Source organism: Netta rufina, assembly GCF_964035555.1.
Source record: "Netta rufina genome assembly, chromosome: 4".
In the NCBI taxonomy this organism is placed as follows: Eukaryota; Metazoa; Chordata; class Aves; order Anseriformes; family Anatidae; genus Netta; species Netta rufina.
In genome coordinates, this window is record NC_140127.1 from 53,951,549 (window position 1) to 53,970,252 (window position 18,704).

Below are 18,704 nucleotides of genomic sequence, written 5' to 3' on the forward strand. Positions count from 1 at the left end.
TTTCCTGTGTGGAAGGAATGATGCTCTGCCCTCCTGGTTGGCCCTGTAGAGAAGAGCATATCCCAGGCAGTAGGAATTACAAGGCTGTATAAAACAGCCGAAGGGATAGACATTTAGTCCCATCTCTTTTTACATATGCTGTTTGTAACAGCTGACTACATGTACAACACATGCATTCATGTAGATCCAGAAATAAATTCTGGATAGCAGCCAGTGTACTGGAAAGCAACCTTCATCTAGTATTCATCATCCTCCTCCAGGTCTTCGCCTGCAGTTGCAGCTTCCAGTGCAGCCAGAGCTGCTGCTACTTCTGCATCTTCCTCCTCAATTTCTCCGTTGATGTCTTTGTGGCTGGGGTGTGGGGGTGCCTGTAGTGCTGTGCTCACAGCCGTGGCAGTGATACCATCAAGAACATCCTTGCTCAAACCTACAGAGTCAGTTTTAAAAGGTTCAATACTGCTTTCCTTCGTATGTGAAGGTGGTGTTACACAGAGGCCCTGGACCTGTGTGGCTGAAGGCCTGGTGACTTGGTCTGAATGTGCACAGTTGACCGGAAAGCTATCTTTTTCAACATAGTTCCTCAGTCTGTTGCCATTTTGGTGACAATCTATATCTGGCAGTTGTATGGTGGTGTTTTTTGTCTCCAGCATTGCAGTTCCTCTGAGAAAAGCACTATGTTCTGCAGCCTGGGCCTTCTCATCCTGAATACTGTTTGGCTCACTGCAGGCTGCCTTCTTGTGGCTGCCTACTCCTACGTCAAGCTCTTGGCCACACTCATTCAGGTGGGTATGAAAGTCTCTAGTGCTGGCTGAAGGAGGCTCTGCTGACTGGCTGGAGGTCCCCTGCTCACTGGCTTCTTTCACTGGGTTTGTGTTGGGACCGAGACCAGGGTGTGCTCCAGCGCATGAGCTGCCACCGTTGACTGCAACATCAGGCTTTGCGACGCACCTCCCGAGGCCATCCTCTTGAGAAGCATTGCCTTCATGGTTCCCGAGGGTTCCCTGTGTGCTATTTACCCGATTCTTGTGTTCTGTTCCGTTTAGCTCATCCTTCTGGAGTTCATTTTTGTGATCCTGAATTTCACTATTGTGCTTAAATTTGAATTTGTTGCTGCTTTGCTCATCCTGTTTGTAGCTTTTTGCTTCGTGAATGCATCCAGGTGACTGTACTTCTTCTGGATCAAAAATATAGCTAGAGTAAGGAAAAAAATAGAGAAAATGTTAACTGTTTTTCAAGTTCCTACTATTAACAGTGTAATTAAGCTTAATTTTTAGCTGGAGGTCTTGAGGAACCTCAGCTGAACGGACATGTTGGGCCATGCTGTAGTCTCCTGGGAGTGACAGGGACTGACCCCTACAGTGAGGTTCACCAGGAGCATAAGAAGATTTCAGAACCTTTTGCTGGTTAGTTCATGCTTCTGGCTTTGCTTATTTTTTCCTCTGGAGGATGGATTAGCCAATGAGTAGTCATCATATAGGTAATGATCTATATCATTAATTGATGTGCCCTCATATAGTTGCCAAAAATACCTCTTTTTTTTTTTTTTTTCTCCTGGTGTTCTTCCTCTCAAGTCTTGCCTTTTTGTCCTTTTTTCTGTATTTGTCCCCTCTTTCTTTTCTTACTTAGTTTTCCCTTCTGCTCCTAAATGTTCCTTGACTTATTCCAGAGCCTATCTTTACTTTCTTTCCCCTTTCTTTTGTAGGATCAGTTTTCTTCCCGCTTCCTTACTTGTTCTAGAAACGTGGCCAAGGGGAAGAGTAACTGCCAAGTGGGACTGCAGTGTTATTTCTAAAACTATCTAGTCTTCCCTCATCAGGAAGACTTTTAGTGTGCAATTGTTCCCACAGCTAATGACATAAAGCTATGAAGGAAGCATGGATCTGTAGCTCATGTTCATTGTTCAGGAGAGCAGGAGGATCTGAGCAAGCCTGTGCTCCTCATTCTGCTTGAAATGAGGGGAAGCTCATGCTATCTACGTGAGGAAAATCTTGTTGATAAAATTGAATTTTCATTGCCTTACAGCACTTTTGTGCCTTGGGAATTATAGAAATAGACTTCAATTACAATAAATTATAAGGACGTTTGGGGGAAATCGGTATACCTATGCTCTGGCTTGACTTTAAAGATACTGTAGACTTGGGGAAAACTTCAACCTTGTAAATGGGCTTAATTTGAGCAGAGATGTAGAGGAGCACAAATGTGTTTTAATATTTTTTCTTTTATTCAGTCTAAGCAACTCTTACTCTGTTGTACCTTTGTATCATTTTGCAGCACCTGCACCCCATCTGGATTTTCTTTAATCTGAAAAGAGAGAGAGGGAAGGCAAGGGAGAGGGGAAATGAGTGAAGCGTTATGAAATTAATGCATGGGTAATTGCATTGAAAATGATGCTCATGTTTAGAAATGTTTTATTAGCTAACAAGAAACATGCCTATGCAAGAATGGATGCAGTACCATTCAAAGTCTTTGTAGCTTGCTATCTTGCATTGACAGTGGCCTGTAGTTGGGGGAGAATTTAGGGAATAATTTGAATTCTTTAGCAGACAGTGGTGTTCTCCCAGAACGGTTTCCTAGTCTGCAACAGCTTTATGACTTGAAGACTTCTAAGATGGAGTAATGCATTTATTTTTTTTTTGTATTTGGTTACTATTGATGGATTTATCTTCTGTAAATTTGTTTCAAGTCTTAGTTGTTTTCTGAACTCAGGTAAATTGCTTGCATCTACAGCATCCTTTAGTGAGGAGTTGCACTGCTCAGCCTTGCCTGTGTGAAGAACCACCTGCTTTTGTTTGACTCGAACCTGGCTCTTACAGGCATTATTTGATTCCCTGTTGGTGTACGGGGCAGGCAGTGAATATCATGCCCTGGTGCTGAGGTCGTACAGGTCCTGTACTGCCACCTTCAGCTCTGATACTCAGCCTGAAGAATCCTCATCTGTTGAAATACTCCTGTACTCACATTATTTCAGGTTTTTAGATTCTCCTTGTCATTGTCCTCTGGATCTCTTATGCTTTGACATCCTTCTTGAATTAGGGGTGGGAACCACAATGCAGAGCTCTCGAGCTGTGGAAAGCCACAGATTTACTCTTGATAACTGCTGTCCCCACTCACTTGGGAGCTGTTGCAGAGACAGCTACTGAGCACTGGCATGATCTTGCTGTAGATCTCTCTCTTAATCCTCTGGTTAGACACAGACATGTTGCTGGGGTGGGTGCTTTCTTACAATGTTGTGCACCTATGTTTTACTACAGTGTGACTAGAGCAATCAAACTGCTTGTGTGCTACATTTCTTTATCTTAAATGTTTTCTGTATATGTTTGTCGTTGTTGGATCCAATGAGATGCTGAGAGCTACCTGTTATGTGGTTCATGTCAGTCTTTTATTATGAAAAGAAAGAAATTAACTTGGACCCTTGAACTTTTATGTTATGAACCTAAAAGTGAAGGCACAGACCTAAATATCTGAAAATCCTTGTAAGATTTTTTTTTTTTTTTTTTAATTTTATGGGTTGGGGCTATCTTAGTTCAAGTTGATCAAGCCAGGCCAGTTTGTTAATGCTCTGTCCATTATTATTCAGGCTCTTTCTTTATCTGTTGATGCTCTACAACCTTACATACCTTTGCTGTTGCCTCGCTTCCCATAAGACAAATCAATGGCACAAGGTGTGGGTATTTTCTAGAGTGAGTTATTCAAAGGAAAATAGCATTGATTTATTTGTACCAGTTCAGTTTTCCCCCAAACTGCCCTCCAGTGATTATGCTAGAAGAAACTAAAACCCTGTGTCAGTTTATTGTCCCAGTTTTGCCCTCAAAATCTGACTTCTCTGCTGCTAGCACTGAATGTAGTGCCTGGTGGCAAGTCCCTTGTTCCTGGGCCTGGATATTCAGCTGCTGGCTTCAGCTAGGACACTGCTGCTCCTACCCATGCTGTTTGCCTCTGTGCCTGAACTCTCCAGGAGCAGGAACTTTTATAAAGGAGAAGGCAGCTTGGTGTAGCTCGGTGCCCATCAGGATGGCCTGCATGCCAGCTGCTTTGCTTCCTCTTTGCTCTGCTTCTCCCTCTTCCTCAAATGTGTTCTCCCGTGTTGCACCCCCAACGATATCTTATCAGGAGTTCTGATGCAGGGTTTTTTGTCTGGAGAGTGTGCAGTGACCATTTGAGGTGGCCATGCCCTCCTTGCGTGCATCGTAGAGGCACTGGGGCAGGTTTGGCAAGCTATGAGGCTCATTTGAGCTGGGGCATGTAGCCATCTTATCTAGACAAAGCAGAGTTCTTAATTATCTAGACAAAGCAGAGTTCTTAATTTGCTTTGATTGTTTTGAAAGCTGAATTAGCTATAGCCCTTCTTTACTCTAAGACTGACTTGAAGCTTCAGTTGAGCTAGGCTGTATGCTGATGCTTTTGACTGACATCTTTAGTTTTAGCTTAAGCCTGCTTCTAAGCCAGAAGGAAAAAAAAAGAAAAAGCTTAAAACCAACCAGCCCTTGATAGACTCAGCCTTCAAGTCTTGGCGTGTTAGGGTAAGTCACAGCGATGGCGTGATCTCTGTTCATGGGAAAGGCATTGTACGTGTCTTATGTTGAGCCCCTTTCTGTATATGCTAAGCTGCTACCATCCCTCACATTTGTCATGGACTAAGAGCACACAAGTATTATTCCAGCTCAGGTAAAACCATGATGACTTCGGTCACTGTCGGTCACCACTTGAGCACACAGATATGCCCACGCAGCCCCTGGTGCTTTACTTTAAAGTTGCTGGTTTGGTGAAACCAGCCTGGGTTCACCTGCAGCCCAGCTCTGAGAGCAGATCCCCGCTGCTTCTGCTTAATCTTTGCCCCGACAAATTTCCTACTTAGTGCTGGTATTTATAATGTTTCATGACTATTAAGAAGAATCTTGCTTATAGGTTTTAACTATTGGGAAGTGTTAATTGCTGTCCTTTATTCTGTTGAAAAGATGTTTGTTATCTTCACAGAAAGCAATTATACATGGAAATGACTGTTGTTATTTTTATAAGAAGCCCTTTCCTGTTTGTGTTTTTTAATTACAGCTACTGTTTGAATTATCTCTGCAGCTACTGCATTTAAGCTTTTCAGCTGATTAGTTACAACTGAATTTGTCCTCTGGCATGAATGAGTTATAGCATATGGATATATTTAATGCTGCATTTTTATGCTTATAAATTACTTGACATCCCTGAAGTAAGAATACAGTTCTACAACGTCTAAACAATGTTAGTTTTTTGCCCTCCTTGCCTTTCCATATTTATAATAATCTTTCAAGCCAAGGTTGGAAAATAATTCTGGGGAACAAATTGCTTTCATAGCATGAAAAGACATACTTTAATCCTACTTACTTTGTTTTAGGTAGCTTGTTCTAAAGACTCTGGTATTGTGTGAGGTTCATAGTTCCACTAACAAACAAGTAGTATTGATAAGCTCCTGTCTGGAGAAGTCTGAATTGAGCACGTTATGCGGATTTGCAACAAAAAAAAAAAAGGGTTAGAGAGCTCAAGCGATGGATAATTATCTGTGACTGAGTTTAAAAAGACATCTAGAACATGACATAGCATCCTTTTATGTTGTTCCAACTCTGTCTTTCTGTAAGATGTTTATTCTGTTGGATATTCTGTTGTTTTATGCTATTAAATTGTTAAGATGCTTTCAGATGAATGTGACATGATGCAGAATGCTGCCTTGCAAAACACTTTAAGGATTTAGTTTAAAAAAAAAAAAAAGAAAAAAAGAAACAAAACAAAACAAAAAAAAAGAAATCTGTCTCTCTCAGGGGGCAATAAAATGCTTGGCTGTAACATTTAGATCCTCAGAATTCAGGTCAACCTTTTTCTAATCCTGAACATCATTCTTCCTCGATCGGGAAATTCTTAAAAAGCCTGTACATTTCTCAGTGGTTGTTACAGTCACTTAGTTCTGAACATTAGCACCTCACTTGGCATTAAATCTCTACTAAAATGTTAAGTATAGATTTACAGATTGTACTTATTTATTTTTTAAGACTTGCACTTGGAGCATTTAGAAGGAAGAACTGGAACTGTTCAGGTGTAGGGATGAGGGAGGCCTCGATTTAAATTCTTCCTCTCTGCTCAATATTGAACTTTTGCTTTTCAGCTTTGAGAAGCTGTTGAATCTTCTAAAGGTCTCTGAAGCTGAGCTTATAGCAGTTTCTTCAGAACACCAGCTTCCTGCAGCATGTACATTTTCCCCAGCTACCCCAGCAGACCTTGAGTTGGCCGTATGAAAAGCTACTCTAGATGTATTTTCTTGGCAGTGTGCTAAATGAATGTTCAGAGAGACGGGAAGACCCGATGTTATGAAAGAGTGAATTCCTGAAGAAAATTTTATAGAAAAGCAGCTATTTTAAAATCGGTGGGGGAAAATGCTGCTATGGCTGTTAAGGAGGTTGTAACTGGATTTAATCCGAGAGCAGAACACCAATCCTGTCCGTAAACTACATGCTGAAAAAGAGGAGGCTGTAAATGTTCTGCTGCTGGCACCTGCTAGGAGAATGGGATGGGGCTTTTCTTAGGGTGAGACCTTGCTGGGGATGACACGAAGGGATGGTGTCTGACTCCACAAATGCAAGCTTGCGTTACAAGCCACAGTGTGCTTTAAGAGATGTCTGCTTTGCTTCATCGGATCTGAGAAACACAACGTATCTGATTTTAGGTTATGTAATAGCACAGCTTCTATTGTCTATTTAAACTGTAGCTGTGTTGTAAATAAACAAAAAGCAAATGATAATGGCATGAAAAGGGAAGGGCACACACTGTAGAGATAAAAACGTGTTGACAACCTTTCTCCATATTCTTGGAAGTTTACATGGAAACAGAAAAAGGCCAATAATTATTTTTTCTTCAAAAGAACAGAAGTACAACACAGCATTTTTTTTAGTCCCGCCAGGAGTGGAGGCAGAAAGGTGAGGAGAGAGCACATTAAAATGTGGGTTTTTCTCATTATCAAATGTGGATATTTTTGGTCCCAAGTTCATAAATTCTGGCTCCACGTCCTTTGATCCAGCTCATTCTTAAGCCTTTTTTCCCTTCCCCAATTTTGGTTCTTAATGAGCTTTTGCTGTTTCTTCAGCTTTTTGCTCTCCTCTCTCATTTCCCACCCCAGATTGCAAAGTAACCTGTTTTTTCCTGAGTGTATTATCCGGGCTGCTGAGCCTGGGTGCTGCATCTCCCAGTGACCTGGGATCCGTGCCTCTTTCTGCTCTCTTTCAGGCAGAGGCACTTCTCACCCTGGACCCTGCTGGTGTCTTTCCTGTCAGTCTGCTGTGATTTCTGCTCCTCAGTGTAAACCTGCCCAACCTCTGGGTACAAAAAGAGAAGAGGCTGCTTTTGAAAGTGTCTGCAGAGAAACGTAAAGAGGGCATATTAAGGAACTGGGGTGGGAATAACCTCAGACAGCTCTAGCACTTGGCAAGCTTCTCGTGGGAGAGGCACAGCTTGCTTTCTGTGCCAAGGAGGCATTCCCACCTCTCAGCAGACTTCAGAGGTTGTCCTCAGCATGTGCCCAGGCCTGAGAAAGGCTCAGGTGTGCCGAGGTGTGGAGGAGGGATGTGCCATGTGCTCCTGAGGGGTGGAGGCAGCGGAACAATTGCTGTGGGTGGCAGGTGATATAAAAGAAGCATGGAAGGACTGTGGGACAGATGGTAGGGCTGGGAAGACCTATAATTAGAAGTGTAGGGAACTAGTAAACATACACTAGAAAAAAGCACCAGCCTGTGGTAGAGGAAAAGGATAACAGGGAGAAGGTTGTAAAGGAAGAAAGAGCAGAGAGAGAACTTTGTTAGCCGCTCTGTATGCATGCTGAATGCTGCTTTTGGGCAAATAGCATCTGTGAGAATTATTTGCTTTGCATACAGTACAGACAACTCCTCACATCCTGCTTTTTTCCTGACCTTCCTCGCTATTCTGAGGGCAGACTGTCTCCAACAGGAGTGAGAATTGTTCTGGGCCCCAAATGCCTTTCTGTTAATGCTTTGTGGAAACTGCTACCACTGATGAAAAGCTTTGGAGCTGCCAGCTAAGTGTCTTCTGCAAACAAATTGCTTTCCACAAAGCTCCAGATCAGCTCTGTACCCGTACCTGACAGTCACAGCACAACTTAACTGGAACAGCCATGTTTAGCATATAGGTGACAGCCAAAAAAAAAAAGTGAAAAACAAAACGATAAAGCAGGGCTGACGTCTTTCAACGAATCTCTGCATTCTTTGGCATCTCTTGACTTAGTGCAGTTGGTATGAGGGTGACAATTTGATAACAAGTCTGTGCTTAACTCTGTGCTACGGCCAGTACTCAGAGCTGGGCTGAAATCTCTCTGCTTCCTTCTGACTGGTTTTGGGTCTGGCAATTTGTTTTAAAAGTGCTTCAGGGAGTAACTCAATCATCATAAAGCATCTGAAATAAATGAACCAACCTGAGGAGGTATCAAAATACAGTCCCTTATAGAAAATAAGTCCCACCTCAATGGTTTTTTTTTTTTTTTTTTTACTTCTTAGCTTTTCCATAGCTGAATTGATTTGAGGCTCCTTGTTCACACTTTCTTTAACTGTAGTATTGAAGTATCAGTCCCATGTTCCAGCCATCTTGCAGTCCAGCCCTGGTGGGAATACGTGCCTGTGCAGCCCTGGTCACGCAGTACGAGCTGCAGATGGGCTCAGTTCAGCCCCTGCTGTGTACACTGCTCTGCAAGAAAAGGAAAAGGTGCCAAGTGCTTCTCCTGGTGCAGCCCAGCTTATCCTGTTCTGAGGATGGCAGGCACTATGTTTGGGAGCAAGGAATGTCGGAGTGTCTGCCAGAGAGATCCTCCTGCCAGCACAAGGTTATTGCCAAAGTTGCAGTTGCCTGCCCTGCCCTCATTACTCCTCCCTCTCCAACGAGCTCCTTTCCATTTACTTTACAAACAAAGCCAGGGAGCTGCTCGGCTGACCAGCCACTTTCCTTCTCCACTGAGGCCGCATTTATCCACTGACCTGTCTGCATGCACTGCCAGTACTGCTAACTGTGAGGATAAGTTGGCAGAGGGACCTGCTGAGGATCCTATAAAAGCCACGGTGGTAACTTAGGGCAGCCAGCTTTAGCTCTTCGTGTCTGTTGGTGTTCTGCTTGTTCATTTTCAGGTTGTTTCCCCTGGTTTTCACCAGTAAATGTCATCATTGCATGAACACAAGCAATCCTTCTTACACGATCTGCAGCTGTAGAGAAGAATCTCTATGTATTTTTTAAGATGATTATTAGAATTGAAAAGGGTGTCAAAGGGAGTCACACAGGTGACTGCACATTAATAATACTTCTAAAAATTCCCATAAAAAATGTAAACACGTTTTCCTATGAAAATATCATTCATGATTCTATTGCATTGTTGATATTTCTTCTTGTTGATATTTTTTTTTATAAAACATACTCTTAATGGCTTGCTTTTGGCAAGGAAAAGTCAAAATTATTTGATCGCATTTATTTAAAAAAAAACTTCAGAAAAAAATCAGAAATTAAAATCTCAGTCCTGTTGAGTGACATGGTATATACCCAAAGTATCTACCACCTGCTGTCATCCAAATTTATTTCATTCATCTATGCTTAGAGGATCTTTTCAAACTTTTGACAGATCACTTACTGATTTGTTCAAATATATCTGAAATGCTCATATCCACACCCTCACCCTTCAGTTTTTCTTGAAAGACACAGAAATTGTATGAGTGTGACTCTCCCAAAATTTAACATGTACAATTCAATGATGAATTTTTCCCTGTTGCTTCCCTTCTTTCCTCCCTTGCCCAACTAAATTGAGCCTCGGGGCGGTCTGCTGTTTGGGGCAGTGACCTGATTCTTGGTGTTCCTGCGACCGAAGTGGCAAATTTCTGGCTGATGTTACCCTCTAGAGCTGTGTACAAACAGCAGCTGTTTGCTTTAGTGAAGGAGGAATTTTGAGTATTTTGTGTGCTGTTCAGGGCACAAATTGTACAGTTGTTTCTCTGTGTAGGGACTTTTCTATTTTTGCTTATTCCCAAAGAAGTTAAGAAAGTGATTTAGACTGGTAGTTGTTTTTTCTCCAGGGGAGAAAAGTGGCTTTTTCCAAGGTAGGTATCAAAACCTGGAAATTGTGCCTCAGAATCGTGCATTGCTCGTTATCTGGGAGTTACAGGACTCTGTTATGGCTCCATAAATGTTGATGGGTTGTGTTCTGATACAGAATAGGTCTCTCACTGAAGAAGCAGCTCCACTGTCACAGTGCTGTTTTTTCAGCAAGGTAACAGCTGGCATAATAACAGAATCCTTAAACGACAATGCTGTGCAAGCAGTCGTAGCAAGGGTAAAAACAAACCAAGTCACGTTTAAAGAGAACTGTTTCTAATTAGTTTAGCCCCATACTTTTCAGGAAATTAGAGCAAAGCAATTTAATGTGAAGAAACACTCCCATAACAAATGCTGTACTTGCCTGATGAACCATCACTCCAGCATCAGCTAATCACCAACTACGTCCTACTCACCAAATAACCAGTGGGAGTAATGTTATCATGATCTTAACATCTATCTGCCTGTGGCATCTGAAAGTGTACACGTGTTTCAAGTGTTTCTCCAGAAAATTTTCAATAATAATTGACAAAAAATTTGCTCTCCATAGTGGGATCACGTTAGTAGTAGACATTAATTACTATATACACAACATAGTGCAAACTGTGTGTTATATCCTTGGATTATTCATAACAGCATCCAAGGGGGGGAGCAGTCACCTAGCTGAGAGGTGCATCTCCTGTGCAGGAGTTAACTATGTCCTCTAATTGTGGCGTTTCTCAGCACTGGGGAAAAGCATCCTACCAGAGTGATGTCCAGCTACAGCCTCATGAAGAACAATTTTCCTTACGTTCCTATGCCTACTAAAGAGCTGAGAAAAGGTCAGACTTAGCCTGACTCTGCTGACACCAGAAAAAAAGAAGTGCTAATTAGCTCATGTACACATAGTCCTAATACCAGTAGAGTTGGCAGTAGCAACGCGTGATGGTGTAAATACCTTAGCTGGAATGGGGAGCACCTGATATGACGCAAACGCAACATCAGAAATGCTTCCCTTCCCTACCACAGCTCTCCACAGGCCCCTAGCCACCTAGCTACGTCTTTATCAGGTCCTGATAATATTTCTGCCCTCACCTTGCCCCTGGTTTTCCAGGCAGCAGCCTTGCACCAAAGGAAGGCACAGAGGCCAGCAGGCCCCAGGGCAGGGAGGTTTGAGCGCTGCCAGCACAGTGTGAGCACACCTGCACTTATTGTTTGCAGGTGTACTGCCAGACGGGAAAGGAATGAAAAGTTTGATGCTATCAGGTTTACAAAAGGTGTTTTGTTTTGAGTTGTGACTGCTGGCTATTGCCTAAGCAAACCTTCCACCAACTGTAATAATATGCGTAGATGTGTTAAGTCCTGCTAGCTCCTCCTCAGAAAGTCCTTTTTCCCAAGCCAGTAAGGTCAGCCAGATCTTCTGCTTTCCCCCAGCGGCTCCCGGGTGCCATTGGGCAGGACGTGAAGTCCCTTGTTTCATTCTCATCATAGCCATTGCCCTCCTCTTCACAGCAGGCAGCTTTCCCCCCTCTCCTGCACGCTGTTAAAGGATGAGATGTGCCCCAGCCCAGCATCTTCTGCCTCTCATTGCCCTTACGTGCAGATGAAGCTGTTCTTCTCACCTGCTAGGGCTGGGTGCTCAGCTCCCAGCCTGTATTTAATAATTCCTTCTTTTCCAGCCTGTTATCCTGGTCCACATTCAACAAACTGGCCCTGGTGCTGTGGGTGCCCGCTGCTGGGAGCAGCAGGCCTGTGGGCAGCCCCTGCCCTGCTCACACCTCTCTCAGCTCCCTGGTGTGCCTGGCCTCTGAGAGGCACTGAGGTTTGTAAAATGGGATAGGATCACTCCTTTTCTTCCTCTCTACCATCTTTGAGGTCGTTCTTTTACTACTTTGTTCTCTGATCTCTGTGGTAACCGCAGGGCTTTGCTGTAAACTCCTCTGGAAAGGTGGAGCTCTTCGTGAGGCCCCTGTTAATGCGGTGTACAGGCCCGCGGTGCACGTGGGGCACGACTTCGAGGTGATCCGAATGTGCCCTTTTTATCTTTTGTTACCCTCCTCACAACTGATTTTAAATATTGAGAAGACCTTTAGGAGGAAATGCATTCTCTCTGGCTAGTTCCTCGTCGCTCGCAGCACTGGGTCACGGAGCACTTCCCTACCGCTGTTATTTACCACAGAAAATGTTTGTTTTATTTCTGGTGATTAAAAGAAAGAGTCGGGCAAAGGGTGAAACTCTCACAATCATTAGCCAGTTTGCACAAAGGAAAAACAAATATAGCTTGCAGCATAAAAACACTCATTTCCTCCTCAGCCAAGCTTATTCCCTGCATCTGTTCTTCCCCAACTTACATCACTGTTTGGTGTTTAAGTTACCGAAGTTCATGTTTCCTGTCCTTTAAAGTCGTTAATCTTATATATTACACTAATTTGTTCTGTAATGGTGCCCAAACCCCAAGTCGTATTTAGGGCCATATTGTGCAGACACTAACGTAGGAATGCAGTTTCCCAAGGGATGCGTGGTCTAAATGTGTGACAAGGCAAAAACTGGGTGTGATAAGCAGATGGTCATGTACGTGTGAAAGAAGCAATCGGCAGAGAAACTGTTTAGGGACACAGCTGGAGCCTCAAAATAGCTGTAGCCAATTTTTATGCAACTGAGAGAGACTGTGCCTGGAGTCTGATCTCCTTCAGGATGTTAAAGTGTCTCTCTGCAAGCTTTGTGCAACTATGCGCTTTGGAGAATGGAGTCTGGGGTTCCAGCCCTTTGTCTGAAAATCCCTGGTTGTATCTAACTTCTTTTTAAAACTCTTAACGTAGGAGCAGCCCTAAAAGCAGGGCCTGAGCCTTCCTCATATGCTGTCAAGGACATGACTTTGAAAATGAGGGTCAAAGGTAACCAGGGCTCCTAATTTGTGAGGCAATTTGCTAATCCTTTGAATACTAGGTAAAATAATCACAGCCTCCCCAGTGGTTTTGACTGGAAGCTGTGGTGGCGGCTGTGTTTTAGGTTGAACATTGTGCTCTTTGTCTCAGCCAGATGAGGCCCTAAGGTACCTGCCCGGCTTTGTGGCCTCAGCAGCCGCATGGAGTTTGAGGCCACAGGAAATTTGGCACAGTGGCAGCCTACAGCAAACTGAGAACTCCTGAAGCCCTTAGGGGAACCCAGCTGAAGTGCCTCATCCCTCCACGCATGTGGATGCTTGATTATCACAGAATCACAGAATTTCTAGGTTGGAAGAGACCTCAAGATCATCGATTATAACCCTTTATCTCTTGGACTCCCTGTCCTATCGAGTATTTGGCTGGGCAGCCTTTCCTGAGGCTTGATACCAATAGTTTCTTACCTTACAGTGCCCAGATAAGCTTGGCAGGAGGTGTTTTGCTGACACATTTTAAGGTGGTAACAGGAGGCTGCTTCCTGGTTCTTGCTAGAAATATCTTTACTTTGAGCTGTTACTTAGGGCTTGTCCTTCGTGCACTGCACTAGGTGGTTTCCCCCTCTACATATCAGCTGGAGGATCAAATACCTGAAGTTTTAACTGCTGTATCCTGCTTCAGTGATATTCTGTTTAACTTCCTTCCTGTTCAATGACCCGGCCTGAACAACCTGAAGACCATGAGCCTTTTGCCCTGCATGCATCCATGTTCTGCGTGCTGACAAGAGAAGCAATTTTACCCTGAAATCAGTGGAGACCTTTTGGTCTCCTTCAAAAGAGATCTTGGTGAGTCTCTCCACTGACTAATTAGGACTAGTTGTCTATGTCACTGGAAATACCGAGGTTTTAATATATGTGCTCTTGTTCTTTAGACTTTTTTATTTTTATTTTTTTTCCAGCTAAGAACTGAACTGTTTCCTAAAGCTACATACAGTTCAAAATTTGGTGTCCTCCCCTATCCTCCCACTTTTTTTTTTTTTTTTTTCTCTCCCAGTAGGTTCATCAGAGCTATCTTTAAAATAATACAGAAATGACCTAAATTAAAGGTCTTGTGATAGCCTCCTTACAGACGCTTCTATTTCTGTGTACAGGGTTAGGTGGAGGAGTGCAATTTCAGCCTCTGGATAGAAGATGAAGTAAAGAAGAAAGCTTAAAAACTTTACAGGACTCAGGGCGTTTAGGTCTCCAGGAGACAGAGAGGATAGAAGCATGGATGGAGAGAATAGAAACACTCTGCTTGTTTCATCAGTATATTAAAAGCTGTGGTAAATTATATGAGCACAGAAAATTCAACAGTTGCTGAGAGATGCCAAAGGCATCTGTTAAGGACAGTAACAGTTGAAAGATATTGCTGCCCCTGGCGAAAGATAAGAGTTAGTTGAAATTGAGGATAGGCAGATGCTGTGGTCAGAAAAGGTACTTTTGGGGAAAACGAAGTATGTCGGGGCTGAAGTTGTATCCGGCCCTTGACAGACTTGCTATGTCCTTTGGCTATGTCCCTTTTTGGCTGCATGTGACTTGAGGAAACTCAGATGAATTTAGAGTGCCTAAAGAGGCTTAGTCAGGGTATCTCAATCGCTATGTGCGACTGAAGCACCCCGAAGTGCAAAACTCAGGTACTCAGCAGAAGATGAGGGCACGCCTGGTCACTCAAGTTGCTGGTTTGAACTGGTATGGCAGTCCCTAAGATCCTGTAGTGACGCAGGATCCATGTGGTAATGTGAATACAAAGCAGATTCTCTCCTGGTTCTTTTGTGACTATGATGTGGCCTTAGCTTCCTGCACCCTCACCAGAGGGGACCTGGAGAATGCAAACAAGGGCAGAACCTGCCTTTCAGAATATTTATTACTTCTGGGGCTGAATGAACCAGAAAGCGCACAGTTTGATTTCCTTTGCAACACTGACAGGAAAGCAAACAAATCCTTTGACTTGAATCTCGTATGTCAGCACAACTGGCTGTGGGGCTGCTCGTTTTCTTCTCTCCTGTCTTAGAAGTCATTTTTCCTTAGACTTCCATTTGCAGAGTCAGCCAAAGACTTTGAGCCTGTTTACATATGGAAGTATTTTCTAGATGTGGATTGATTCTCAAGTGAGTATTTATTTTGCTCTGTTTTGTACCTTCTGGAACAATTTAATTTTTATTATGTCAATCATATGGATACTGAAATCAATGAGAAAATTCTACTTTGGACATTAGGAAACTGGAAAATATCGGACAGTGAGTGTGATGGCTAAAGCCTATTGCCACAGGATGAGGTCTGTGAGAACAACTTGGCAGGCCAGGCTGGTTCCCAGCTATATTTTGTGATTATGCTATGACTGCCACATAGCTGCCACTAGCTTGCAGCACAGCAGCACACTGTACATGACTGTGAATCAAAATCCTGGATCTTAGAACTCATCCTTCGTCTGCTGCAAGCCGTTGCTCTATTTGCTTTGTGAGCAAAAAACCAGGGAACAGTACTGGCCTTCTGCAGCAATAGGGGGGCTACCAATAGCAGAACCTTTAAAAACAAATTCTGTAAGACTTTGAGCCTTCAGGTGGTCGGGGAAACACTTGGAGAACAGAGAAAGAGGAAAAAGGTGAGAAAGTGGAGACCTCATGTTTTAGATTTCATAAAATTCTTGTAAGCTGAAAGAAGAAAAATATAAAATTTATGAAAACAATTACTAAAAGTAAGTGCACTTAATGGTACAAGTTAATTTATATGCAATTTTGGCATCTTGGCTTATCAAAAGCTTATTTTTTTTTTGTTTGCAAGCAGTTTTGTTGATAGGCTCACTGCTTCTTTTTCCTTTTTGTTTTGGTAGTGGGCATGAAGAGACACTGAAGGAATTTAGCAGGCCTTTATCCTTCAATCGTGTTGTGCATTTTTACATGAGGGAACAATATTCTGAAAGCGGGCTCAAATGCCTATGGAGATTGCTTCAAATAGATACTGCATATATGCCTTTAGGCTTGATCGAGGCCAGGTAGGATATGTGATCTCAGCTGTGGTATTCAATTGTAGCTTTGAGTCCCCAGAATTATTTTGCCCTGAATATTTCAAATGCTTCTGGTTTGTTTACATCATCCGAAGTATTGCTAGTGGCAGGTGTTGTAGTGGGGCTATACTGTTCTGAACATCAGCCTTGCTTAATACGAAGAGAATTGGATAAAGCCCTAAGCAGTTAGCATGACGCAGTGGTTCTCTTCTAGGAAAATAAAACAAACTAACAAAAACACCCTAAACCCAACAACAACAAATGGTTCAAGGAGCTTTGCTTTAAATTGTCAGGATATTGGGTTTGACCATTTGATGGAATAACCTTCAGCTCTTTGAAAGGGGGCTGCTAGAAGTCAGCGTGCTTTCCCTCTTCAGCCAAATCAATTCTCTTGTTTGCCAGTTTGTTCTCTTTCCCCAGATTCCCCTCTTTCTTTCCCACACTGCACTACTTTGTTCTTCCCATCACCTTTTGCCTCCCTTTCTGCTTTTTCTCCTTCCTCCTTTTTCACCTGTGTTAACTGACCTGTCAATGTTGTGTTCCTATATTTCCTTATTATGGTGTTTAACTTTTTCTAAACTTCAAAGTGGAAATCTGTCACTTGTTACAACAGAAATATTAGAGGCTGGAAAGAAACAGTTCAGAACCTGCTCTGTCACCAGTGCCTATAGCTGCAAAGCATCATCATTAAAAAATAAGGTACTGCAGAGAGAAGAATAATCTGGGGATATTCTCCTTTGTGGAGTGCTGAAGTTACAACAGTGAATGACCAGTAAGTCTTAAAGCTACAAAAGAAGAATAAAAAATAAGTCTTACCTTTCAGATTGTACTCCATCGACTGCTGGAAAGGTTTGGTTTAGATATCTTCATCCTGCAATAGTAAAGCAACGCTTTGAGAATGGTTTCTTGGTGTGTCTGCACAAGTAGGATATTCTGAGGAGCAGGTTGCCTGCCACAAACAGTGTGGAAATATAACATCCTCCTCTTCATGCCATTGTAATTTCTTAATTTACACAATGACCAAACAAATCACTTGAGCAATATACTCATCCCCTTGAGCTGAACTGGAATGCTAACCTGCTTAAAGTGAGCATGGGCTTGCCTGCTCCAGTGGATTAGGGCTCATGTAAAATGTTTACATTTATAATAACAACAATAAACTTAGCAAATCTTCAAATATCGTGGGAATTCTTTTTTCTTTGCTGGCAGCCAGGGTATTTATAGTATCAGCTAAAACTGCAGTATCCTTGTTAGAAGGTTCTCCTTCAGATTTTCATGAACTTTGAAATTTAAGAAAAGCCTCTGGCATTGCACCAGTTTGTTCAAGATATCTGGTAAAGCTATTGTTCTTTCAGATACACATGGCCTAGGCTAAATAGAAATTTCAGTAAAATGTTTTCTATTACGGATTTAGAAAGAGATAAATTTGAGAGATAGCAATAGAGTTAAACTGAAACGGTGCGGATGCTTTTTCTCCTTTAAAAACATTTTTTTTTGTTGGGGGGTGTGTTTTTTGTTAGGGAAGGGAATGTGGACATATGCCCACGTGGCTGTGTGTTTACACGCAAACCTGTAACAAACATTAATCACCAAGTCAGGATCAGATCTATGAAATGGACAATGTATTTTTCTGTGGGTTCAGAACTTTTGCTATGTGCTTCCTTTCATCCTTAGCATCTCTCTGTCTTGGTAGCAATAACTTGAAAAATCTCGGTGCAGCTTATGTTATAAGCTTTAACTCCAGGTAGTTACGCTTGTACCACCAAGAGGGAGGCTTCCAAAGGCTTTGAGATCCCTTTCAGCAGAGCTCTGAAAGCCTGAAATATGGCTGAAAACTAAATGCTCTCTGCCGAATTCAGCAGCTTGTGATTTGGGACCAAATTGAGGTGGCCCCAATATCTGCTGTGAGTCATTGCTAAGGAGAGCCTGAGCACTTTTGATTCATTGCTCAGCTCTGTTGCCCTACAGCGAGCCACTTAACTTGTCTTGTATGCTACCATTTCACATCCTTCTCAGAGCTTAATGTTTGTGCAGCACTTTGGAGATTTATGGCGCTATTCCATCTCATTATAGTGTTGCAAAGGGCTGAGAGGGTTTCTGTGCATCTGCTAAAGGTGTTGTTGGTACTTTAGGTGGAGTAAAAAATAAAGCTTACGAAGACTGAGGCATTGTGTCTTCCTATCTTTGTGTGACTTTTTTCTGGCGGTCTTCTTGTCTCTTTTTACCTTAATTACATTCTTGTTTGATATAGCTGTCATCATGAATTACAAAGTAGTTTATTCCATTTAGTTTTTTGTTCTGTTCTCTAATTAATCTTTCTTGCAGTGTAATTTTGTCTCGATGTCGTTATTTGCTTTGTGTAAGCCATGCCCTAAATGAAAGCAAAAATCCCTGCAAAAATGAAAAGCAAAATCCGTGGCCTCTTGCCACATGTTGAGAGGATGCAGATTTTATTTAACAAAGGCAAAAGATGTATCCTGTTTAACTCAGTCTTACAGAGCATTCTTATCCCCTGTGAATTGCTTTTGTCTGTTGAACAAATTTTGAAATAGTAGGTCAGCTATAGGGTTTTCATTAATTTTTAATTGGGTTTTGTGTGTTTATTTTAAGTCTACTAAGAAATATGTTTCTAAAATTCCCTAGAAAAGGAAAATGCCAAAAAGGAGAGCTGATACAACTTACCAACAACTATAACTTGTAAGCTTA

The 18,704-nt window shown here is 42.4% G+C and overlaps 1 protein-coding gene across 1 annotated transcript; it reads right to left on the minus strand.

Annotated features, from left to right (window-relative positions):
- Nucleotides 1-236: 236 nt before the first annotated feature.
- Nucleotides 237-16,834, minus strand: PGCKA1 (PDCD10 and GCKIII kinases associated 1; the record flags this gene model as incomplete). The annotated part of the gene is made up of 3 exons (XM_084286667.1): nucleotides 16,815-16,834; nucleotides 2,254-2,301; nucleotides 237-1,191 (listed from the first exon to the last, which is right to left on the minus strand). Exons 2-3 carry the CDS (start codon nucleotides 2,283-2,285, stop codon nucleotides 237-239), a joined length of 987 nt encoding a protein of 328 aa, XP_084142793.1. The 5' UTR covers nucleotides 2,286-2,301; nucleotides 16,815-16,834.
- Nucleotides 16,835-18,704: the final 1,870 nt, after the last annotated feature.